At 31.4% G+C, this 26328-nt stretch overlaps 3 protein-coding genes across 3 annotated transcripts; 1 reads left to right on the forward strand and 2 right to left on the reverse strand.

Moving 5' to 3' along the window:
* Nucleotides 1-763: 763 nt before the first annotated feature.
* On the reverse strand, nucleotides 764-15607 carry LOC110995262 (glutamate dehydrogenase, mitochondrial). Its single transcript, XM_022262337.2, has 9 exons — nucleotides 15016-15607; nucleotides 11176-11376; nucleotides 9523-9662; nucleotides 7596-7689; nucleotides 6567-6724; nucleotides 2539-2700; nucleotides 1962-2166; nucleotides 1460-1614; nucleotides 764-1038 (listed from the first exon to the last, which is right to left on the reverse strand). Exons 1-9 carry the CDS (start codon nucleotides 15446-15448, stop codon nucleotides 922-924), a joined length of 1665 nt encoding a protein of 554 aa, XP_022118029.1. The 5' UTR covers nucleotides 15449-15607; the 3' UTR covers nucleotides 764-921.
* Nucleotides 15608-15907: 300 nt separating this feature from the next.
* LOC110995299 (S-phase kinase-associated protein 2) lies at nucleotides 15908-17510 on the forward strand. The gene is made up of 2 exons (XM_022262385.2): nucleotides 15908-16125; nucleotides 16194-17510. Exon 2 carries the CDS (start codon nucleotides 16212-16214, stop codon nucleotides 17247-17249), a length of 1038 nt encoding a protein of 345 aa, XP_022118077.2. The 5' UTR covers nucleotides 15908-16125; nucleotides 16194-16211; the 3' UTR covers nucleotides 17250-17510.
* A 197-nt stretch (nucleotides 17511-17707) lies between these two features.
* Nucleotides 17708-25603, reverse strand: LOC110995298 (transcription elongation factor B polypeptide 3). The gene is made up of 10 exons (XM_045632438.1): nucleotides 25465-25603; nucleotides 24793-24988; nucleotides 24369-24529; nucleotides 23283-24279; nucleotides 22698-22795; nucleotides 21917-22089; nucleotides 21170-21258; nucleotides 20520-20719; nucleotides 20139-20288; nucleotides 17708-19594 (listed from the first exon to the last, which is right to left on the reverse strand). Exons 1-10 carry the CDS (start codon nucleotides 25534-25536, stop codon nucleotides 19406-19408), a joined length of 2325 nt encoding a protein of 774 aa, XP_045488394.1. The 5' UTR covers nucleotides 25537-25603; the 3' UTR covers nucleotides 17708-19405.
* Nucleotides 25604-26328: the final 725 nt, after the last annotated feature.

Genomic DNA, 26328 nt, shown 5'->3' on the forward strand with positions numbered 1-26328 from the left:
TATTGCGAACGATATACTTCAATAAAAGAAAGAATATGATAATAATTCCAAAAAACGAAATGTTTTCAATCCGTCACAGAATAAGGCCTGACATTCTCCTGTATTTAAAAGAAAATCAAATCTATGGGTAATATAGAATGTTATTATTTTACATTAGGACGGGGATATTTACAGAATCTATAAAATTATTATAATATTAAAATATTCGAATCAGTCTTTTCAATCTCATTCAGTCCATTCCCAAACTTAAATTGACGCAAATTCAAATTCCTCTTTTGACTTTGTAGTATGGACCAAAATTTTTACTTTTCTTGTGAAATTTTTTTTTCGTGAAATTTGTATTCTTATATTAAAACTGAATCAAGCTTCTACACATTCCTTATTTTTATAAAAGTGATATATTAGTTATAGTTCATTCACAAAAATTATACCTCTATAGCCGGATCTCCGGATCCGGAGCCTGAATAATAATAATAATGCTATTTTAACTATAATATTAAGAATAAATATGTGTAACTGCTCGAACCGGAAATAAACTATTTTTTTACGTATTTCAAGTTAGATGATTTCTTCTAAACGTAAGTTCTCATCACTTGTTCATATTTGGGGACATTATACTAATAATAAACAATACGTCTAATCTGTACAACTGCTACCGAGTTGATGATTATCTGGATTATCTAGAGGAGCATTTAAAAACAAAGATCACTGTATTCTGCAAGAGCATTTGTAGGAAACCACAACGTAAGTAAAAAAAAGAACATTAAACGGTAAAACAATTTATTTCAAAAACCAAGACGTTACAAATGGAAAAGTCACATTTTCGCTTAAAAGTTTAACAAGGTATAAGCGATTCCAAATAAAATACTGTGAATAGGTGCAAAGGCTAATTGTCTTGAAATGCAAATAAATAAATTCGTATTAGAACGCGAGACCGGCGTCTGCGTACGTTGTGACAATCTTTTCTATGGAGTTGGCGTACGCTGCTGTTCTCAGGTCCAGTCCTAGGTTGAACTTCATGGCTGTCTTCATAATGGCCTGAATTGTAAAAAAAATAATACATTAGTAACACTCCTCCAGTCTTTTCCCACTATCCCTGCCCATGGCCATTATTTATACACATTCATAATATTAAAAATATTTTGTTACAGACTTTTTTAATACTTATAAATTTTATGACTAGGAATGATTTTTTAATGACAATATAATAATAAAAATTATAAGTATTTAATTTTAATGACAATGAATGATTTAAATAAAAGGAGACTTATAATTTAAGGCAATTCAAGTGCCAGTATACTGAAGTTTTTGAAATTTGTAGGTAAAAAAACATATTTTGCGATAGGTTACATTTAAAGCATACATTTTAAACATTTTTGCTAGATAATAATTATCCTGTGATGTTACCGTAAGTTTTTTCCATAACTAAGCAAAAAAAAAACATTTTTTAAATACTGACCCTAGCGGATCTCTCCATGGTGTAGTCGAGACCCGAGTGTACAATGTCCTTCTCAGAGGCACCAGAGATCCTCTTCTGGAAGGATTCTGAGGGAGTTACCGGGATACGACCTCCGACGCGACCGAAACGACGTTCAAGCGACTCTTGTACGGATTCTGTAAAAAAAATACATATAGTAGAATTATTTGGTGACCTTACCTTTAATCGATAATATTTAATTATTCTTATTAAATATTAAAAACTCAAATTATCGATTTAAAAATTATTTCCTAGATCAAGAAAGCTATGTTGCCTATTAGAAACCATAAACAGAATTAAATTATATAATAATTAACTAAACTAATTTATTTAGTAATAAGAATTTTTCTATTTTTCATGTGTTATTTTAATGTGCCATGTAAATTGCTTTGTGTTACGATTCATCACACTCATCTGTATGTCATAAGTGATGAAACATGAACTAATCTGTAGCCCAAAGGATTGTTTTATTAAAACAGCATACCTAAGAGATGGTAGTTGGATTCCCTCTCGTATTTGAACGTGAGACGTCCGTATGAGACGTGGTTGAGGTTCTTCAGCCACTCGAAGAATGAGACCGTCACACCACCGGCGTTGATGTAGAGGTCGGGGATCACCAAAATGTTTCGGTCGATCAAGATCTTGTCGGCCGCTGGGGTGGTCGGTCCGTTGGCAGCTTCAGCGATTATCTAAAAATAAACATACTGTCAAAACTGTCAAGTCTGTCAAGGAAATGTCATTTAAATAAATAAATAAATAAATAAAGGTCAATTGTCAATTAAATGCCATTTTTATTCTACGGGTTTACCAAAGTCAAATGAATTAATAATGACTTAACCGTCAAATGCAGTTTACTGAAAATGTTGTTTTGTATTGTATTGCTTTAACATTTTATTGTAGAAGGCAATATATAAAAACTAATGGTTAGAAAAAAAAGAAAAATGTGTAAATACAAAATATATGGTAATCATTTACGGTCGTCTTAAGGTTCAAAAGCTGTGAGAGAAAAAGCCAACAAACTTTTGGCAACTTCTAAAATTATCCAAGTCCTAAGAACCAACCTTAGCCTGGATTTTGTGGGCGTTTTCCTTGTGGATGACCTGCTCAACAGCAGCTGGAACGAGGATATCACATTTCTCATACAACATGTTCTCGCCTTCGTATGGTTTGGCGCCAGGGAATCCCACAATAGTTCCGTTCTCGATCCTGTAGTCTTCAAGAGCCTGGAATAAATAAATACGATACAAACAACTTGCATTTGAATACTCAACATTAAATGTGAATCTTCTCTTAATTAGAAAGTTCTAGTCAAATATTCGTTGCGATTATTTTCAGGCAAAAACGCGATCTAAAATTTTATTTGTAGATAAAATAACGGTCCGTCTAGTGCTTAGGTCAGTCTGCAGACCATTAGGTTAAAATCGCGGGTAGAGTGAATGTCGAGCAAAAAATAACAAAATATTTTCTTGCTTGACTATGCGACTTTTTATTATTCATTTTAGTTTTTCCATTGCCTACCTACACCGCTATGTGTAATTAACCGTGCAAATTCTAAACCAAAGTATTTTCGATCATTGTTTAGTCCGTAGTATAAATAACAAATGGCGGCGTTGGCCTAGTGGCTTCAGCGTGCGACTCTCATACTTGAGGTCGTAGGTTCAATCCCCGGCTGTGCACCAATGATCATGAAACAGATTCAGAAATCTGAGGCCAAGACCTAAAGAGGTTGTAGCGCCACTGACTTTTTTTTATAAATAACAAATACAATAAACTTTTCTAAACAAACAAATTTCTGAAGGCCGTTGTAATATAAACCATGATCTGTTATATAATTTCATTTTTATGATTCACAATATTTTTCTTCGTTTAAATAACATTTGACCTATATAATCTTTTTTAACTGAAGTCAAAACAAATAAATGATAAAATATTTTAGAGTATTATTATTTCTAAATAACATTGTTCGCATTATGAACAACATTATTACAGCAAATATTTGATACAAGCGCCCGGTATATTGTTAACTACGTGGTTTGTACATGCAGTACAAGGCTGTCTACTGTATGTCTAACCTGCTTGTGATAATAAACTAATCTGCCGCTTTGGAGTGTTAATTTCATTTAGCGGTTGATAGGCTATCGTAAAAGGGAAGTAATGGTTTCATCTTTTTGTAATTATTATTATTATATACCTAGTCTTGCCATAAATACTGAAACAAAGAAAAAAATTTTTTTTTCTGTTGCAAATAACATTTATTACTTTTACAGTGTGTTAGTTTAATACATAAATAAAAAACAATTTATAATATAAAAAGCTTATTCGAAGTGGTCTCCATTGGGTGCGATACAGTCCTTAAAACGTTGAGGCCAGTTATCGATAGAAGCACGCACTCTTTCCATGGGAAAAATCTTCACTGCCAATCGTAAGGATTGTCTTAGGGCCTCCAAATTATTATGCCGTTTAGAGTAAGCCATACTCTCTAAAACTGACCATAAATCATAATCTAGCGGATTAAGATCGGGACTAGACGACGGCAAGTCTTCAGCGCTGATGAAGTCCGAAACGTTCATTTTCAACCAAGACTGCGTAGACCGAGCTTTATGACCCGTTGCCGAGACTTGTTGGAAGGACCATTCTTTGTTATTGAAAATGGTGTTATTAAATGGCTTCACTACCTTCTCAAGGATGGTATCTTGATACACTTGTGCCAAAGTTTTGATACCTTTTTCACAAAAGTATGACTCAGTCACTCCTTCATAGCTAATACCCCACTTAACCATCACTGAAGTCGGATAGTGCCCAGGTTACACTCTGTCGACTTATTGGGAAGCTTCCTTAGAGCTTTGAGCATAAATACAGTCATTTTGTTTGTTAAAATGTTGCTCGATTGTAAAAAAAATTCTCATCCGTAAACACAATTTTTCTGTGTCCACTCTTTGCGTACCGCTTCAGTAATTTTTTCGATTTATCACCCTATTCTTTTTTAAATTATCATTTAAGAAATGACCAGAACGTCTCTTATAGGCTACAAGTCCTTAGTCATCTTTTAAAAAACGCAACATGGTTCTATGTGCTATCTTTGTCTCCCGAGATAAAATCTTTTGCTTTCGGACAGGATTTCTCCGAATTCTTTCCCTTACTGCTTTGACCACCTTTTTCTTAAGAAGACTACGTGGAAGGCCAGATATTTTTCTGTCACAAATAGAGGAGGTCTCATTGTACCTATTAATAGCCCAGTACTGAAATATTTTACAAATACCAAGCGTATGGAGAGTTTTAAAATGTGCATTTAGCTTTATACTTACTTTGGTAATGCAATCACAGCGATTCGGTTCTCTTCATCACCCCACTGCATTTTAATATAGCAAAATATTCTACAAAGTATTGGCGCCAAAATGAGAAAACTTAATGGACAATCATATAAAAATAACAGATTCCAAATTAAAATGTAACATTTTGTTTATTTTTAACTGTATCAGTATTTATGGCCAGACTAAGTATTAACAATTGAATCATTCACACAATCTTTATTTATTTCTAAAACATTGAAAAACCCTCATGAAATTATATCTAAATCGCTTCGGACCAAAGTCATAGGTTTTACTAAGATCACTCCTGAATTCCCAACCAGGGTTTTGAGATGACAACATTTGGAAGGCGAGACCCATTAACGCCAAACGAATTTGTATGGAAACGTTGTTTCACGCTGTATCACGTGAGCATTTTCTTACATGAGTGGGTCACTCCTGTGCAAAAGTGGTCGCCCTTGTTCCCCCTGTCAAAAAGTGATTTTATGTCAAGACTGTGATAGGTGGTCTGGTAACTGATAAACTATCATAAATATCTAAGCACTGTGGTCAGACCGATTCATTCTTTAATCGATGTTTAGCCCACTATGAAACTTAACAGATGTCAAATGTGATCTATTAAATTGTTACCATAGTTAACACAAGAAACCCCCCCCCCCTCATTATCATTAAACGTCATTATTTTATACGCTAAATCATGATGGGGGTTTTACTTACAATACCGAATATTGATTTTAGTTGGTAATTCAATGAATTATTATATACATATTTATCAATTTCATTCTAAACGCTACTTAATACTGTAAAGAATGACAAGCCTATCTCGGAAGCAATAAGTAGGTTTATTTTCTACATAGAATTTATATTCTAAACTACTTGACTGAATCAAATTAGTCGTATTAATAAATAAATAATCAAGTAGGTACTTCAGTAATCGTATGATAAGCTAATCAGTTTCTATCCTTATTATTTTTTTATCAATTTGATATCAGCTTCGATAAGATTAATTTGAGTGATGAATGGAAAAAACGTTGCTATCACGACTGAGTTCTTGACAGATATACTACACTATTTAAAAAAAAAAATATTAAGATAACAACGGATTAGATTCACGAACGCATTTTCAGCAAAGTTAAGAAAGCAAGAAAAAAGAACTAAGATGAAAGAAAGCTGGCAGAGAGTTCGAAAGATTCGCTATATAAATATGGCACCCATAAAACCGATTTCCCTGTAGTGTATTTCAGTTTAAAAAGGCTGTATATGATTAAAAAATCCGGACAGGAATAATATATTTCATTTTGAGTATTAAAAGCCATACAGACCAAAAAGTCAATGTTTAGGTTAAAATTTATCCTGCTCTAAATTAGGTGTAACAGTTAAATTAATCCTAAATTAACCGGTAGACACAATTGAGGTTAATCATGTTTATTCAATGTTATTAATATTTATACATAAGTTAACTATGTGAAAGCTGTCTGATGAAATTTTTTTTATTACTTTTAATTATCCATATTAAATGAATTGCTAATAACCTCAGTATTGGTTATTTAAATTTTCGCATTTTCCAGTTCATAAAACTTTAATATAGAAAATATTTAATCGTTTTCAAGTACAGTTTGAGGGTATCGAACAATTGCGTCCAGGTTGTTTCCTAACAATGTAATACAAATAATTGTATCGCCGGTAATTAAACCAGGTCCTCCGTCTAAGATAAACAAATCAAGCGGGAATATAATGAACATTTCTATTGTATTGTAATTAATTTTTACGGCAGTTCTTACCTTGGGGTCAATACCGTCTGGGTTGTGGATGGCTCCATCGTGTTCAATGATACCAATGCAAGTAGCCCCGGCACGGACGAGGTATCGGCAAGTGTGAAGTCCCACGTTACCGAAACCTTGTACAATGAATGTCTTACCGCCCCAACCTGGGGTCGTACCTGAAGAAGAAGAAATAAGTAATGCTACAACCGTTTTTTATGTTAATTTTTTAAAGGCTACTTTAATATAGATCTATTACTTGATAACGTTACGTTGTCTTTGACCTTGAGTGTGAAATAGAAATCATAGATAAAAGAGTTAATTAAAATAGCCACAGAAATCAGAATAAGCAAAACTACAGATTAAATGACTTGTCTAAACACAAATGACCAATCACAATTAATATTTCCACTTACTAAGATCCTTGACAAGTAAATTATTATTAGCCGTTATAAAGGCATCGTTTATTACTATAATCCATAGTTAGTTAACATGTTAATTCACAGATTTATGAATACGACGTTTAATAATAAAATTAGTAAATCTTCATCTAAATTGTTCTCATAAAACTGCGCATTTCTTTATTACCAATAGTAAAACGTTTTTAATCTTTAAAATTTTTTATATGCCTCAACAGGAGATTGCTAATTATTTATATAACGTTGTATCTTTTTGACATGAGTGATTACACTACACCACTTAAATTACTTAACATTTTGAATATAGCTTTTCAGTAATCATTGGTATATTTTAGCATATATCTACTGCATCATGGAAGCCCAATTAGTATTTCTATAATATTATTATCAGTTTTATATCAGATATATATAGATTGTATATATATTTTTTTAATAGAACAGGGAGTGAAGTTCCGAAACGGAATAGAACAGGACGAATCCGTTATTATAAAATTATAAACTTACCTTACATTTACATGAAATTTTGTGTAAAAACTAAAATAGGAAGTATTCCGTGATTGGTCAACAGTAGAAACAAACAGTATGGTAGCAACATATGTGTTTATCTAAGAAGAGAAATCTATAAACATACCAATCATGCTCATGTAGTTAGCTTCGTTGATGAAGTTCTCGAGGCCGTGGAACACTCCCCTGCCGGTAGCAGATACTCTTCCGTGGATACCACCCTAGAAATTCAGGTTCATTATGTACTCTCTTTAATGCAGGTGTTTAACGCTTTTCGCGCCAAGCGATAAAGGAAAAATATATACGTAGCATGGGAGCTTTAAGACAGACAGAAACAAAATTGGTTTTATAAGTATTTGAGTCACCAATTTTTTTTATCTGTGGCCTAGAGGCTCTAGGTATAAAAACAAATTGGAACCCAAATTTCGCGTTCGGAACTGAATACAAATGTTTCAAGATAATACTTTTACTTATCTGTATCTTTTTAAAAAAGTACGATTTTAGAGGTCAATATCAAATTGAGATAAGCGTTTTTAACGACAAGATAACGGCGCTTCGCTATTTGTTTAGCAAAATATTAGCGCTACAGAAAGTATGAAAAACATCGTTAAGTGAACTTCAGGCATTATACCTATTCATAATATAAAGGAGACCACATGAAAAATTTAAATTATTTTGTGTTCATACATATTTTAAAAGGGCCATATTTAGGGCATAAAGTTTCGGCTTTATAATCGGGTAGAACAATAGTTTCCCCGAAAATTATTTTGAACGATATCTTAAATATTTTGTTTACCTAAAGAGCTAACGTAGGCTAGTGCTAATTAAATTTAGTTAATAAAAAACAGTATTATGAATAAATTTAACGTCTCAAGTGCAGAAATGATAAGACTTTTAAGTTATCGATAGATTGATTAAATTGTTTGTATCCAGTCCATAGTCTACCCGATAAGGAACGTCCGTTTAAATACAGAGCCCTGATTGTTTCTATATGCAAAATTTTTGTACCACAAACAAGTTTATTTTTTTTATTAATGGCTTTAATTTATGCCAACTGGACACAAGGTACTTCGTAATATAAAACTAAACATCATGATTGGTGAAAAGACTCGACACGTTGAGTAAAGAATAATATTGTATATTCGATTTTAATGAGCTTGCCAACCACAGACAGCACACACATTTCAATTATTTGTTATTTGCCATTGTAAAACTTCAGTATTCTATAAATCTGCATGTAACCAGGTTTCTGTGGTTGATGCCTTAATGGTTAAGACACAAGGAAAACCTAAATACTTGACCATAGACACTCAAATTAGAAGACGAACGGAAAATATTGATCATGTGTTATCAAAACGTGTCTAGAAAATTTTATTTAAATCGCGATGCAGTAATCACTATAAATAACTTGATAAAAATTGAGGGGCTTATCGCAATCAACTTTCCTTTCTAGATTTGCTTTTGAACAAAACATGATTTCGTTTTGTAATAAGTTTGGAACAAAACAGTTTGAGAGATTGACTAAAAATTACGAATTCCAGAACGGTTATAAAAAGTTGATTAGATTTCATGCTTCTTGGAATTTTATGGACAAATTATAGTGTGAAATCGCATATGCGTTTATACATTATTTTTGCAATAAGTTTTACTAAAAACATAGTTGTTAATTTTGACGATGGATTTAAAGATTATGCACATTAATGGCAGCGTTATTGGCTTAAGTACGCGAGTCTACGTTACACAGCATTGGATTACCATGCAAAAATATTTCTTCTACATTTCAATAGATAACATAAAAGTCTTATAATTTCCGCATTATTTTATTAAAACTGTACGTTGCACCTAGATATGAGGTAAATTTCCGAATTACGATCGCCAATTACTTTTTGTTGTGTATTCCAAGTTTATTTTATAATTTTGAAGTTAAAAATTGCTTTGTACTTAATTGTATCAGGTCGATATATTTTGAAAAGTAAATAGTTTGTATCAAACGTATGTCATATAACATATGAATCCTAATCCAAGATTTTTTTACTGGCTATAAAGTTACGCACCTGGTTAATGGGCTTGCCGGTAACACAAGCATGTGCGTTGATGTCTTGGTAGCCGATGGTTTTGGCGTATGTGTCAGCGATCCATGACATCTCACGTTCCCCTGTTCCCATGTCGGGGGCTGGTACATCCACACCAGGCCCTGTAACGGAAATTTTTGTGAGATATATAGCTCAGAAATATCTGTCTATATGATGACTTCTTTTTGTGTCTGAAGTGTAATATTAACATGTGGCAACATAGCTTTCCTTTAGTGACGTACACCGTCGAATTTTAAAGCTTAGACGTGCTTACTGCTTAGGGCAAGTGTTAATGACGATCATAGAAAGGAATTTCTTTTGGTCGCTTAATGACTCACATTGCTTACTTCTATATATTACCACATATTCAAAGATTAAGACGTAGGTACGGTAAAAAATAAGTTATCCTTCCCTAAGGTATAAATTATCTATGACCTATGAATATTAACAAAAATATCGATACCACAGATTTTTTAAATGTTATATTGGAAATCCTCTATAGAAATACAAATCGTTTGAAAACTCCATCCCATTTAGCAATAGTTATTTAGATATATTTACGAAAATAATCAAGAATATAAATAAATCTAATAGCGTTTTACGACTATACCATTAGATGTTTATGTGTAGATGAATCTGTTTTGTGAAATAACGTATTATTTTATTTAAATTTGTTCAATTGGCTACAATGTTTTATCAGCTTAGTCACACGTTTTTTAGCACCCAACAATAGCACAGATGATTCTATTAAAAGATGAAATCCGGTAAACTGTAGAACTATGGCTTCAAATTGTTCGGCACTGACTAGAGGTTTTTTATAGATGCCCTTAGGAACAGATTATATTGACATGACTTGACACCAGATAATCAAACAGGTAAAACAATAATAATAATAAATGATTACGATAATTTCTTATGCGTTTCAAAAAAAAAATAGGTATGATTATAAATTTCTAATCAGAACAATAATATTGTATGATATAAATTATAAGGTTTTAGGTAAATTTATGATATGACAAGTTATATTGATAAAAACTGTTGGGTAACATTTTGAAAATTGTTGCTAAGGTATCAAGTGATAAGATACATATACTTATCACGACGTTATCATTCTGTTTACATTTCAATTCTCATAAATGTTTTAGTAAATTGATACTTTGCATAACAACAATGACGTCATATCAGTAGGTGTGTGGCGTGACTTTTTGATTATAGGATTATACCTTACAATGTATATTCTAAATATTTGTGGAAAAGAGTTCGTGGTTATGCAATTGACGTGAGGCGCGTCATAACCACACCTCTTAGTTACAGACTACTGTTGCTATTTATAATCTGAACACGTGACTTCGAGTATTTAGAAATGGAATGAATTAGATAAAACATATTGACACTCGTGTCACTATCTAGAACAGCTTTATTTAGTTTAATATCATTTTCTAACAAATAAATAATATAAAATTGTTGTTGCAAACAACATTTAGGATAGTAATTTAATAGATTTAATAAATAAATTCTATAATATCCTTTGTATTTATACAAATCTACAACTAATCTCGTCCGATATATTAGAAGCCTAGCAAATTCATTCATATTATAAATGTACAGATTACAGTATTTCAAGATAAAACTTACCGATGAAGCCCTTCTTGGCGAGCTCCAAGGTGAAACGACGTGTAATCTTCTCCAGTTCATGTTCAGAGTATTCTTTAGGGTTGATCTTGATACCAGCTTTGGCACCACCGAATGGGACATCCACACAGGCACACTTGAATGTCATCAATGCAGAAAGAGCCTTAACTTCATCCCTTGTAACGTCTGTTGAGAATCTTATACCTGGGGAAGAAAATAACTATGAAATATGTTTGAAATATAAAAAAAAACTTTTTACAATAAAGTGCTATTAACGTGTTCTTTACCAAAAAATTATGTTATTGATTTAATCAGGTTAAACTAAGACTAAGGATTATGAAATGAACATCAGTATCCGGCCTATTATACGATGCTAAATGAAAGTAGAATAGCAAACTTTCTCATTTATAAAAGTAAATACCTAACCAACTATCGGAGACTATTATATTCGCCCGCACTTTTACCATTTATGCAAGATTTTGTATTTTCTATATTATTTATTTTATTATATTGTTCTTCCGTTATTAATTGAGGTCATTAAGCTATATTTTCCTGTGAGATTTGTGGAAAGAAACTAACAACGATATTCTATTCGAGCCAAGTCGCCTAATAATAGTCTTACACTAGAAAATTTTCAAGTCTTCTATTTTTAACAATGAATGACAAACCCAACTGTTCACTCGAATATATAAGCTATGGAGACTATTTTACCGTAGTTTATTTTCTTTTCTTTATACTTATGAGAAGTATTGCTTTTTAATATTCGTATTTTAAAAAACAAGTTAACTTGTAAACCTCCTATAGGTTCAAAGTTGGTTCGAAATGATTGCATTGAACATGTTTCTTTAGAATAAAAACAACGAGCAAAGTTAATTGTAAGACTTTATTTTATTGTTATTACAACATCGTAAAACCATGTTTATTTAGTAAACGTGCAATGAAGATCTAAGTTTATAACCTGCCGATTATAATTCTCCTCTGAGGGCGTGGTTCTGACGATAATTACGTCAATCCTGATTATATAATGCCAGCTACGTGAAAAATTTGAATGGCGTTGTGTGCGATGTCAAACACGTGATACCATGTGGTTCTTTAGGGGGTATATTCCCAACGAAACAACAATTGTAATACTTATGAAAAAATACGAATGAATTAGATGTTGGAATGCGTCACTTAAAAAGCCCATCACGTGGCTGCTTAATAAACTGGGAATTATTAGGTACGTATACAATTTGTACTTTTCCTTTAGTTTTAGTTCTCCATTTTAGTTGGCTGGTTGAGGAGAACGCTTTTAAGTGATAAGGTTGAAAAGTCTGTTACTTTAAGCTTTTAGATCTTTATTATCAGCGAATAATATGATTATTGTTTTCGTGTACACAGTGTAAAAAACAAGATTGATGTAAAACAAAAAATATCGACGTAACATTAACATCTGTATGTTGTTATTACTTGCCCTTAGCTAAATCTAAATGATTGGGTTACCTGTGGAGGGAATCGATTGAAATTCTCTATTTCTTTGTGATAACTGTCAAATTGTCTAATAGTAGGTAAACAATTGGAATAATCTGTAACCTCCGTTCATTAAAACGTCATCCTTCATAATTATCTACGCAAAAAGACATATTGATTGATAGCCCCTTACTTCTAGGTTAAATCTATAAATATATTCCGTAACCGGTATTTTTTATATACTCAATGACTACAATGAAATGAAATAGATTCTATACTTTAAAAAATATTTTATTAATGCGAGTTGATGAAGCTTACAACCTATCAAGTATTCAAATTCCACTTGGGACGTGAAGCATATTACATCTGAGGCCAGACGGTCGTATTTTTTGCGACCAGCCGCGTCTACTGCATTTGGTTCTATTCAGGTTCCGTAATCTCACTGAGCTTCATCAAAAATCTTTCGGAAATTTCAAAAACTATTAAATAATAATGCCTCGTTTAACGTTAGTATGGAAATTTCACTCTAACATTTTTTTAAGGAACAGGAGGTTTGAATGAAGGCGTCGTTTGCTAACCGTCGCCGACCAATGGACACCTGTATCGCCCGGATTGCGGGTGGATGTGCTGCCTAAGTACTTAGTATTAGTACGAAAAGCTAAGCTAAGAAGCTTTTCTTCGACGAAAATATTATTTAGTAAATAAATAATTTATATTCGATCCGGTTAAAATTAAATTAATTAATAAAGCCTTTTATAAATGTGACGAATACTTAAATGATCCTAATCCTTGGGATTGATTTGCTCCAGTTCAAACAATTTGTATTAAAAACTTGGCGATTGAAAAGAGTGGCGGAAAGTTGCTTGCCGGTTCTTCTTACCCGCTCTACGCCTTTGACTTGCGAACTGGTAGTAAATGTAAATTTACAATGAATTTAATTTGTTTTTCTTGATTTTCATAAGTGTACATGTTTACCTATATGAATAAAGATATTGTTGAGTTTGATATTACACCTGATACAACACTCTACTTAATCAGTTTAGAACTAAAGGTTTCTTGTAATTAAGTTTAAAAAGAATACTGTGAACCTATAAATTATGTTGTACTCGCTAATAATACACCAATAGGTACCACAATGTAGGAACCGTTATAAATTTAGCAGTAAATATTCTGGGACAGACAGTTTCATTTGAATTCAATCATAGCAAACACGTTATTATGCCGTTATACTTAAGTTAAATAAACGTTTACAAGTAATATTATTATAACTTTATTAATTCATCTTATTATACATGTATATTTAGATTAGTTTCATTTTTATAAATCATTAGCAAAATTGATTAGTTGAAAATCATAATAAACACAATAATAAAATAGCCCTTCATATCAGACAAGATATTAATACAATATAAAAAGTCTCGGGAGATTCCAGTTCAATAACCCTCGTGACTAAATTGAAAACTCGGAATGACGTCAGGTGCAAAAATTACAGGAAATCTAAACAATTTTTTTGTTTAATTATTACGGACAAAAAATTACCGCCTGGCGGCGTACAACGGAGTGTGAATAGATTTTGAATCTTTAGCATATGTTATAACAAACATACACACTATTAAACATGCGAAGATAAACTTATTATTACAAAACGAGAAGCGACGGTAACTTGATATGTAAATATTGAAATTTAGCAGGTAAACATTCTGGCACGACTCTTTTTATCGATATATAAGACGTAACATACATAAAATTTATCAAAAACTTAAAGACGAACATGTAAGATTTTAAGTCCTCAGGTATACAAGCGCATAGCGGCATGTTATATAAAACATCTGTCTTGGGATATAAAGTATTTTACATTTGAATAGATTAACTTAAATTTACCTTTACGTCATCAACAATTAATAGTATGACAGTTTTATTTGCAAGGGAGACGATTTTTCTGATTTTAAATGAATTAATTACACAAAGAAATGTGAATAGAAAAACAAACAAATCATAGTCACTTTTGTTTTTTATATATTCTGTAATTCAATACGTAATTTATTTATTTGCTTGTCACAATAAAAAAGCATAAAATTAGAATTTTGTAAATATCTAATTAAGATGTCTACTTCTACATAATGTCATACTTCCAGGATGGGTTTTTGTAGGTAGAAATAAAATATCATAATTTCTAGAAAAGCTTGCTAATTTATAAAATTGGTAAGCTGTCGGATAAAGCATATTATTTTCAGGTTATGTCCTGTTAATTTGGTTATCTACGTAATAGCAAATTGTACAATCACGTGTCTCTCGAGCTATAAATATATTCTATAGATTATATTCTAATAACAACGACTACAAGATCTACGAACTATTAGCAATTGTATTCTAAGGTATAAAAATATCACTTACCTCCTTTAGTTGGGGTTCTGTGTGAGGAATGTTGGGCTCTGTATCCAAGAATCATTTCATAATCACCAGAATCGCGCCTCAATGGAAACTGAATTTCAAGAATGTGATCGCAAGGCTGCATCATGTTTAGAATACCAGCTACCTTCTTCTTCTTTTCTTCAATAGGTACTCTCGACTTCATGTCTTCGACGAGCTGGTCTTCCACAACTTGGCACGCCCTGTGGAAGAAGTACTCAACCATGTCAAAGAATCGAGGGTTAGCACTGTTTGGAATATCTTTGAGCCTGTCTGGAATTTCATGGCTCGCGTATGTTCTGCAAGAAACATTCACGGCAGCAGGCGCGATTTTGAAGATGCTATTGACTCCCTCATTTTGAATTGTGTTTTTTAGGGGCGGTGACACAGCCTTGGCTATGTTTTTTAAATGTAACATTGTAATATATTAAGTACTACTAATCGGGTTAGGTATCGGGTCGCTCTACACTGGAACCAAAACACGAATGGTTAAGTAATATAAGATTAAAACTGCAGAGACGACCCGCCCCGACGGAAAGCGAATCTGCGACTATGGCCAAGACTAAGCCGTGGTGCTATGCGTCAGCTGCAAATAGTGATCTATCCGGTTTCCATAGAGAACAGGTGGGTGTATCATTATGATGCGGGTTTTGGGCATAGACCATTTGGCTCTTAGCTGGCAGTACAGACGAAAGGCTATTTAGATTTTATAGGAATAACACAAATCTACTTTTGTCAGTATGTCATATAATAACACTCGTTCTTAATAAACTGATCTATACTGAGGTACTTAAAAATATAACATATAGTAAAACAAAATATATAAAAAATGGCAACACCATTCAAAACTGTCAAATATGAATTTTGACATATTTTCTACTAGGTAGTTGTAAGTTGAGACAAAAGTAGTTCAATTTTTGTAAATATATACTAAACAAACTTAAAACTGATTTGATATGTCAAATTGTTTTTGAATTTTCGCCAAATTTCAGCTGTAAATATGCATCTAGTGAATTGCATTATTTGAACCTGAAGCGCAAAAGAACAAAGAACTATCTGCTTTATACTGTTAGTTTTAAAAAGCAATTAATAAAGGTAGGTGCTTATTATTTTATTTACTACATTTATTTATCAGAATATTTTAATAAAATATATACTTTTAGACCACATTGTATTCAACAATGGCTGGAGAAGAACTGTCTGATTTAACTTCAATAAACATCTTACCAGATGAACTAATAGTCTTGTTTTTCAAATATCTTTCTCTGGAAGATATTCTTATGTGCGAAGATGTATGCAAAAGATGGAGAAAATTGGCTTTGGATCCGATCTTGTGGAGACAATTTGTTATTGTCTTTTCAGGGAAACCTGGACAAAGTGAAGTAAGTGAGAAAAATTTGGAGATAATATCAACACACAGTGAGTTTATTTATTCATTGAAAATACAGTATGTTTACAATTATTCAGACATAGAGAGCATTTTATGCAAATGTCACAATTTAATTTCACTAGAACTAGTCATGTGTAGAATAAGTAAGAACTTTGAGGATGATTTAAGAAATCGGACACATTTAAGGAAACTTAGTTTGAAGAATTCTATTCAGCTATCTAGTGAAGTGGATTGGTTATTCCCATTTGATCACCTTAAAGAGCTAAAATATTTGGCTTTGTCAGATTTTGGCCTTGCTCCTGGTAATTGTAATATGTTGCTGGAATGTAAAAATTTGTCCCACATATACATTGAAAAGATTAGGGATTTAAACTTAGATTTTGTGAAAAATTTAATTTTATCAAAAGCAAACATCTTAGAAACATTGCATATATATGGTGGGGATTCTGTGGATGATGCTTGCTTAAAAATGCTGTCCAGATGTACACAACTAAGAGACTTGGCTATTATAAGGTGTGAAAACCTAACCGATGAAGGACTTGTAAATTTAATATATTTTAAGAAATTAGAACACTTACAAATATGGAACAACAATAATTTCTCAGAAATGGTACTCTTAAAAACTTTGGGCAATGCTACTTTAATAACATTAGAAAGTCTCAGTTTATCTAGAGTGAAGAATATTTCACCTGTAATAGTTGATATTATATCAGAGTACTACAAAAATTTAAAGTTTTTGGCGTTATACCAGTGCCCTCGAATTATTAACACAGATTATGAAAAGCAACTAAAATCTAAATTTAGGAACATAGATGTTGTGCTCTATTAAATTCGAAATATAATTAGCATCTAGGAATATTTTTTTAGTTGTACAAACATAAAAAGTGTCATAACAAGATTGTTCAAATAAAATATTTATGTAATGCATAACTTTGATATTTTTGTTAAAATAGCAATACTAGTTTGACAGACTATATATTATTTTTTCTGTGATATTAGTGTTAAAATGGATGATTGTAGAATGTATCTTATATTAATATATTATTTTAAATCTTGTTGAATTTTGATTTAATTGAGAGAAACGGTGAGGTACTAGTTTTTTGTATGATATGCCTCTAAATCATATTTATATCTAAAGTCATAGGTTGGTCAATTTAAAAGCTATCATTAAAGCTACTGTTAAAATTGTTTTGAGCATTCCCAGTTATGCATAAAATATGAACTTACTGATAAGTGTGATCTGATTTTAATTAAATACTTAAGAATCCTTTCAAGTTAAATAAACAATATTTATGTACACATTTTTTATTTGCTGAAGATAAGACATGAAGATGAGGATTAAAGTATATGCAAAAGAAAGAAATAATTTAAAAGACAACTTGTATACAATACATACACAATAGATTGATTCCCTCAGAACTCAAAAGCCACACTAACATTTACGGTCTGTGAAATTCCTTACTTAGATGAGGAGTATAGGTCGTCTTATATACCAAACATTTTGTGACTACAAAGGACAATTTACTTACTACTGTAAAGTAGGTAGACAGTTCTTTGGCGCGAATTTCTAAGGTTAGCGAAGGGCTAAGGTTCAGAGACAACTAAATAGGAACTAGGTCTCTTACCTGTCAAATATGGTTGTCTGAATTTGACTACTGGTAAAAATAATCTGTCTCTGAATCTTATCCTCAAGATGTGAAAGGCCATGACATGATTTTCAAGAGTATATGCATACGTTTTTTCGTTATTTAAAATATGCTTTTTCCAATTGGAACTAACAATTGTATTAAATTATTTTGTTGTTTAGAATTGTCCCAGTGAAATCACATTGTGATGATATAAAATATAAAAATATATATTTCATGAAAATCATGATAACATAACTGTCAAACAATAAGAATTGGTCAAATACATCAAATCTGTTCTTGTCAGGTTTCTATATCATTCCAACTGTGAAAAAGCTTTTCTAAATACATACCTGCATTCAATGCAATTTTGATCGTAATTTGTGTAGAATATAGCAACATCAATATACCAACAGTCATTTGTTAGGTATAGGAACCAGACACATCTATTTCATACTCTTAAATTAATCACTACAATCAATATACTACATACAGACTATATTACACTAAAATATTTCTAAAATAATTCGTGTACCAGTCAATGTGTGAGTTATGTTCAATTTATTTTGCCAGATTATGTATCAATTATAGTAGAAATATTTTTCAGAAATCGAAAAGATTTTTCTATATATAATAAACATGTAAACTTGTCTTTGAATCTCAATCAAAAAGGATTAAAAAGAAAGTCTAAACAGTTTATGAAAAAACAATACTTTGTATTAAAACCAAATTAATTATTACCTATTGGTATAATTTATATTAAGAGAGTATATATTTGTACATCTAAGTAAATTTCAACCTGTAAAGCAAATAAAATTTAAATAAATAATTAAGTCAAGAACTAGTATGAATTGTAACTCCAATACTTTTTTGACATATGGGAGCCATATTTAGGCATAGCTTGGACTCTAAATGTCACCTTAAGTCAATAAAAAAATATATGAATTTAAAGCTCTAAAAAGAGTTTATAATATAGAATTATTGATTTTTCTATATTTATTACATTTATACATCTTGTATCATTTGAATTTTTTAACCGTGGGGGTTAAAAAAATCAAATGATACAAAATACAATAAGATATTCCTATCAAATATGTTTCAATGCAATCAATCAATAATTTCTGTACAGAATTTGAACATTGCATATTTTACTATTTGCATTACAAAACCTAGTCAAAGTTAAATTCTCACAAGTACTACTTTATCTAACGACTTGAACCATAGGAAAACTACTTAGGACACTTGTACCTCAAAACACTATATTATTTACAAATTCCCTGTTAATGGATAGTTGAACCAAGATAAAAACTCACATCATCGCTGGTCGGTAACACTTGCTTACAATAATTTCTATGGAAATTCACCGTTTTCTTCCCCTCATGAATTGGAGGGCTTTTTGCATTAGGGGTGCTTTTTTAGGTTTCACGAAAGGAGAGAGTGTTGTAACTGGAGTAGGTCTTCCACCCTTCAGTACGTTGGGGGCAGAAGCCAATGCTGCTACTCTTGCTGCAGGACTTGCAGTTGCAGCAAATGCTGTTCCGTGCTGCGCCTGTGTGCAATATTGTTAGTTATATTCACAAAAGTTAACATAAAAGAAAAACATAAATTATCATCAAGCATCTAATCAATATAATGTAGGTATTTAGTACATAGTACTCAGTGGGTTCACCTACCTACTTTTTTTTACCAGGTTTTTAAAGAAAATATGAGTGTAATAAGGATTTTTTCTATGATAACGATTGTGTCCCAACTACTAAACATTCACTACTTGCAAAAAAATAAAAAAGATTTAATTAATCCTTTGAATATACCTTCATATTGTAGTCAATTAGGAAACATAGTTGAGAATTAAACAATTATATTGTTTAACTACATTCATAACCATCAATGCTGGAATACTTATGCTGTTTATTGTAGGAATTCTTATATTTAACACAATTTCAATCGTCATAAAACCCAGATATAATTTAAATTGATGAAACATTAATTTGAATGTTTAAATGCTATAAAGTATGCTATGTACTTTGAAATTTAATTTCGAATGCATGCAGGGAAAAATTAATATAGTTTAAAAAACAAGAAATGATACATACTTGTTTCCTGGCAACACTTCGCGGTGGTTTGACAACTGTGTCAACGTACGCCATCTTGGTCTGTTTGATTGGCGCCTTTTTTGCTTCTTGCGCTATTTTTATATTCTCCGTCAGGGATTTTAGTTTGATTTCTTGCTCTTCTTGACAACGCTGTAAGATAAGATCAATCAATAAGGTTTCAATACGATAAACGTATTCGAACACATTCAGAAGATGTGGTCAGCTGATGTGTTTTTTAAATTTGGTTACAGAAAAATTACAATGTGTTCATTAAATATTTTTAAACCGGCAATAGCTCTCGAATCATGCAGAAATAAATACTTTAACTAAAATAAGGTAACAACAAGAACATACAAAATATTATTTATACGTATTCCTTACCATATACATCTCCCGCCACGTCTCCATCTCCATTCGTTTCTTATTCCTAAAATGCTTTTCACAGAACTTCTGCCATAAATGGTCAGTGTCCTCCATAAGATAGGGATTAAAGTGCTCCAACATAAAGAGCTGTTGAGGGGTCGCTCTATCCACAACTGGTTTCAATATCTCATATGGCACACCACCAGTGTATTCCAGAGCTGAAATTGTCAAAATTTATTAATATCAATTTGGAACGTAAAAAACCTAATTTTTTTAAAGTATTAAGTATTAGTCACATTTATAAAAAGCTACTTGGAATCCTGAAACCAATATTAAACCAAAAGTTCAATGCATAATAAACCCTCCCTAATACAGGAGATCCATAATGACACTTCGTCGTCGACACTTCGTAGCCGAATGTCCTTAGACACTAGCGACACTGTTAAATTTATTAATGTTAAAATATATTTATTAATTATAAAACCTAGTAGATTTTCTGTAGAATGTCAAACTTCCACAAAATATAAAAAGTGCAGACAGACTAGCAATATTTAAATTAAGACTTAAATACCATCTCTTGAGTGATCCCAGTTATCTACGTAAAATTAATTCCACCCAAGTTCCATCCTATCTTGTAAATTTAATTTAATCCGTAGATTACAACTTACCATCAATGTGTTCTTGCAGGACTTGAACACACATTTCATACAGCGAAGGTATTTTCCCTATCACCTTATTTCCAGAGTAAACTTTTGTTCTGAAAATAGAAATTATTATAATACTTTTTAATTGTACATATAATTTAAATTAAATTTAAGCCGGCCGAATCGGTTTACAATTCGGATCCATACATACCCGTTTTGACTTTGATCGAGAAATTTTAACTATAACGAATTAAATTGTAAGTTAATATAGATTTCCTATAAGATCCAGTTCTGAATTAACAACAGAGTTTTCGAACAAATTGTACAAAACAAAAAATAAAGCGAGTTTAACTACAAATGTAGCCGATTCCTAAACCTTTGCACGGTACGGCAACGTCGCAATGTTAATACTCTATTTTGTCGTAATTGTAGCAGTACTCGTGGTTTAATAATAATAATATTAACAATGTCTTAGGGTGACTTTCACCGATTTTATATTGATTCACTCATTTGTAACGCAAGAAAACATAAAATTTAGTAAACAAATAAAATAAACTCTTAAAAGCTAATAAAGCTTAAGGCTAATGAAACGCACTCGCGAGCACTCTGGCATTGAGTGTCCATGGGCGGCGGTATCACTTAACAATTAACATCAGATGAGCCTCCTGCCCATTTGCCCCCTGTTCTATAAAAAACAAAAAAAAGTACACCTTATACGTACTAATCTAAAAATTAAATTCCTTGGTACATAGAATAAGTCTATTTAAATACCTTTGGTTCTTCGACGACATAACAGTACTTAAATCCATATCATCAAAATGTGGGAGAAACTTGGGAGGCGGTCTCGGCTTATAGTTCGGCGATATCTCTGGTAGAGCCGAAATTTCAATGTTTGGTAGAGGAGCTAATTTTGCATCCGGAGCCAGCATCGAAGCTGGGCTGAGCTAGAAATGGAAATAAATTCATTGAACTGGAATATATATGGCAAGATTTATATAAACCATTGCAGATTAGTTATTATTGGCAATACTACATCTAGTAATTCAAATTAAATATTCATAATTTTAAGTACCACTTTTCCAAACAAAATGGCGTCGTACCATGATGACAGTAAATCAACAGGTGACGCAGTAAGTAATTTAATCATTATTACACGTCACGTAAATTAAAATTAAAATATTTATTATTAAAAATTACAATATTGTTTAATTTTAATTAAATCGATTATTTGCATTAGTATAATAATTAGAACAAGAACATATTAACTAGTTAAATATAGACATAACAAAAACATAATAACTGTTAAAAAGAGCAAGACAAAAAATTGAAAATATGAGAATATTAAAAAATTTGATAGATAAATTAACGAGCGTACAACCCCTGATTTCGTATTGTAACGAAACGTTAGTTTAGGTAAGTATTATTAGAATTCAGGTGGTCAAATTTGTCTTTAAAAAATAATAAGCTAACTGACTTGTGAGATTAAATTTTATACCTCTACCCATGTCTAAAGTATTATTAGAGTTATACAGTAAATTTACAATTTACTTACATCTCCGTTAAAGGAACTAGGCGAGTGTGATTCTTTGATTTGTTTCTTTTTGGATTTCACCGGACTCACCATGCCAAGGGCCTCAGCGAAACTGGCACCTGACAAAAAAATTTAAAAACAATGATTTCCTTTCTATTTACAAAAATATCACAAACACATTTTTGGGGATTAAATATTGTTTATAATACAACAATAATATTTTGACGTCACTTGAACTTAAAGATTTCAGCTGTCAATATTTTTTTTCAATTTAAAGATCGTGACAGTGCACAAGTATGTCAGCTCACAGGCTGACTTGAGACACCTTGGAAAGCAGCGATAATGTTATGTAAATTTCTTACTAAATAAATAATGAACTAATAAAGAAATTTTATTTATCTACTTTAATCTTTCTTAAACCAGTCAATTTACTCTCTATTTATACTCCGATTTTAATTCCATAGAATTCTGACATTTATAATTTTTTGATCAGAAATGGTATTCCTTTTTGGCCGGGTACATTTTTCAATTCCAATATGAGTCTATACATATATTTTATTTGTTAGTGAATGTATCTACATTAAAATTTAAAAACTAATTTCATACCTGATTCACAGCCAATGCCATCACTATCACCATTACTCTCATCAATTTTTTTCTTTGGTATATCATTACTTTTACTACTAGACTTATGTTTATCTTTTCGACTACTGTCACTTCGACTGCTGTCACTTTTATCACTTTTTGATTTCTTTCTATCTTTACTAACATCACTTGATGATGATCTCTTATGCTCTCTATCTTTAGAGGAACTAGATTTATCTTTTGATTTTTCTTGATGTCTGTCTTTACTTTTTTCTTTTGATTCATTTTCTGATTTATGTTTTTCCTTACTAGATCTATGCTTGTCTTTTTCAGAATGTTTATCTGATTTACTTGTAGATTTTTCCCTCTTTTCTTCACTTGATTTATGTTTGTCTGGACTGTGTTTTGAGGATTCAGAATGTTTCTTTTCTTTATCTGGTCTTTTCTCTTTTTCAGACAACCTGTCTTTGTCATGTAACTTACTTTTACTTAACTTTTCTTTTTCATCCTTTTGGGTATACGATTTGCTGTGTTTGCTTGATGATTCTTTAGATTTTTGTTTATCTGAGGTTGTTTCCTTCTGCAGTCGATCTTTCTCAAAAGACTTTTCCTTTTTTTCTTTAATTTGGTCCCTTTCTTTTGTTTCTTTTGAACTGTGTCTATGTGAGCTTTGAGATCTATCCTTTGATGACGAGTGTTTAGAACTTTCAGAACTATATTTAGAATGTTTTTCCAATGACTTGTCCTTGTCAGAGCTCGATGAACTTTTATTTCTATGACTATGGTTGCTAGAATGTTTACTTGGTGGAGATTTATATTCGTCTATTTTTTCTTCTTTGATTTTTTTATATTCAACTTTTTCATTATCTGTTGAATTTGATGTGACACTGTCACTCCCAGAGTCCGAGGATTCTTCACTTTCACTTTCAGATTTTTCAGACTTGGGCTCTGTTTTAATTTTATAACTAATGTCTTTGTTTTGACTATGTTTGGATTTTTTATCATCTGGTTCATCTTCCTGAAATGAAATACATATATATGTAAATGATGTATAATCAAAATTCATAAAATATATGTGTTAAAATTAATTAAAAATGTATGACTAACCTCACTACTATGATATTTTCTCTTATTACGATTGTGGTCACCATTCACGTGCCTATGTGATTTATCCTCTTTTTTTGATTCAGTTTCATATTTTTCTTGTTTGTATTTTGATCTATGGTTGCCATTTGAATTTCCATCATCATGACCATTGTATTTTGATGCTAGTTCAATAATAATAAAATTAATATTAAATTTTTATTGTCAACATTATATCAGATGAAAAACACCACATTTATAACAATAAATGGTTTAGTTTCAAATACTAAACATAATATTTTTATCAAATACAAATGAATGATTATTAAAAACTACAGTATACTATAGAGGTCAAAACATAAAACAAACAAGCATGCAATGATTTATTAAATATTACAACTAAAAGAGTAATTTTTTTAAATGAACATAAGGATTATTTAAATCTCACTTTCATTATTATCTGTTTCCTGGTCACTCTCTTCAGAAGCAACCATTAGCTTCCATTTGTACACAAGTGCTCTGGCAGCCTGGCCAACATCTCCAGGTTCTTTACGAAGAGCATTAACAGTTCGGCCCACTCCAGTTTCTTGAAGGTGCTGCACTGTCACATTAAGGTGAAACAACTTATCTATGCACTTTAAAATCTGCAATAGTAAATAGGCGCTCTTACAATACTGAAATTGTATACATTGTATAAACAAATATACTCATGATTTGTTGCCAATGACAGGAAAAAGTGACAAAGCATAAGATATTAAAGGGCATATGGGATTTAATGATATTTTAACCATTGTGGCTGAAACATCTATATATGCTCTAAAAAAACAACAGATTTATTTTTAAATCTAGCCATGATATATTCAAGATATTGCGCAGTTAGTACCTATAATCTAATATCAACAAATAAACGAGAGGGAAGACTTTTTAGGCTCCTTTATCAAAACAGAACACGAAACTATTTATGGCATTGCGTTTCCAAAGACATGATTCCGGGTATTGTTATCATAAAATGTATAATGCTGTCGTTTTAATTTTAGTAATGCAAAAAAAAATTAGATTGCAAAGTTACGAAATAATCAAACCGAGACCAAAGGGACTTATTCAATTGTTTTGTACTCACTTTCTGTTCATCATTGCAATATTTTTCAATCGCATGTTGATAGTGTTTAATTAAATCTAGTACAGACGCCATAACACTAAATATTCTTTAACTGAAGAACAACTTTTTTTATTAAAAGTTTACTGCCAGCTGGTAAACGGGCACCATTTTTATAAATTAGGTACACATGTTTGACGTCTTGTTTTGTGACGTATCACTGTAAGCAATAAGCATCCTCTTAAACTCTAACTCTATAGTCTTTGTATCACCTATTAATAATAATTGTACATTGTATAAATTTTATATATTTGGTCCTTAAGGTATGTAATGTTAAATAAAATTTTGTATCTTTCTGTCTCCGTTGTAGACGCAAGCAAAAAAAAACATATTTTAATGAACCTAAATTATTGATTTGAATAGGTGGAGGAAAATTTTGGTTCGTGGCAGAATCAGCCGTGTATCAGGCAAAAACAAGAATGTAAATAGATTCATGGTATAAAATGAAATAAAAAATTGACTTAAATTTAATTACTTAAAAATCAGTTTCATAATACGTGACAGTGTAGAACAGATTTGAATATTGTTTAGTGACGTGTGGTCCAAAAAACTAACGTAGCTTTGTTATTCCGACGTTAGAAAGAGAGCAATAAAATCTTTCTCATATATATAACAATAATAACGCATAATAGCCTAAACTTTGTTTTATTTGATAGAAATTTTCGTTTCTTTCGCAGGAAATCTGGAGGATGTAGAAGGTGTCGATGCAATCGTAAAAACTATTGGTAACGCTCATTGTTAAGAACAGAATGATTACTACGTTTCATTTTTCAACGGTAATAGAATAGTGAAATGTCAAACTAGTATTTTATTTTGTATCTGTGTATT

The sequence above is a fragment of the Pieris rapae genome, chromosome 19 (assembly GCF_905147795.1).
Source record: "Pieris rapae chromosome 19, ilPieRapa1.1, whole genome shotgun sequence".
Taxonomy (NCBI): Eukaryota; Metazoa; Arthropoda; class Insecta; order Lepidoptera; family Pieridae; genus Pieris; species Pieris rapae.

Bases quoted from the DNA above. Each gene is read 5' to 3' on its own strand.
- LOC110995299 (XM_022262385.2), top strand. From the start codon at position 16,212: ATGGCTGGAGAAGAACTGTCTGATTTAACTTCAATAAACATCTTACCA.
- LOC110995298 (XM_045632438.1), bottom strand. From the start codon at position 25,536: ATGGCGTCTGTACTAGATTTAATTAAACACTATCAACATGCGATTGAA. The intron at 24,989-25,464 runs GTGAGTACAAAA...TTACTATTGCAG, and splicing joins ATTGCAATGATGAACAGAAA to ATTTTAAAGTGCATAGATAA. The intron at 19,595-20,138 runs GTATGTATCATT...TATTGCACACAG, and splicing joins GAAGTGTTGCCAGGAAACAA to GCGCAGCACGGAACAGCATT.
- LOC110995262 (XM_022262337.2), bottom strand. From the start codon at position 15,448: ATGTTACATTTAAAAAACATAGCCAAGGCTGTGTCACCGCCCCTAAAA. The intron at 11,377-15,015 runs GTAAGTGATATT...TTTCTTCCCCAG, and splicing joins CAGAACCCCAACTAAAGGAG to GTATAAGATTCTCAACAGAC. The intron at 2,167-2,538 runs GTTGGTTCTTAG...GTTTATTTTTAG, and splicing joins CCCACAAAATCCAGGCTAAG to ATAATCGCTGAAGCTGCCAA.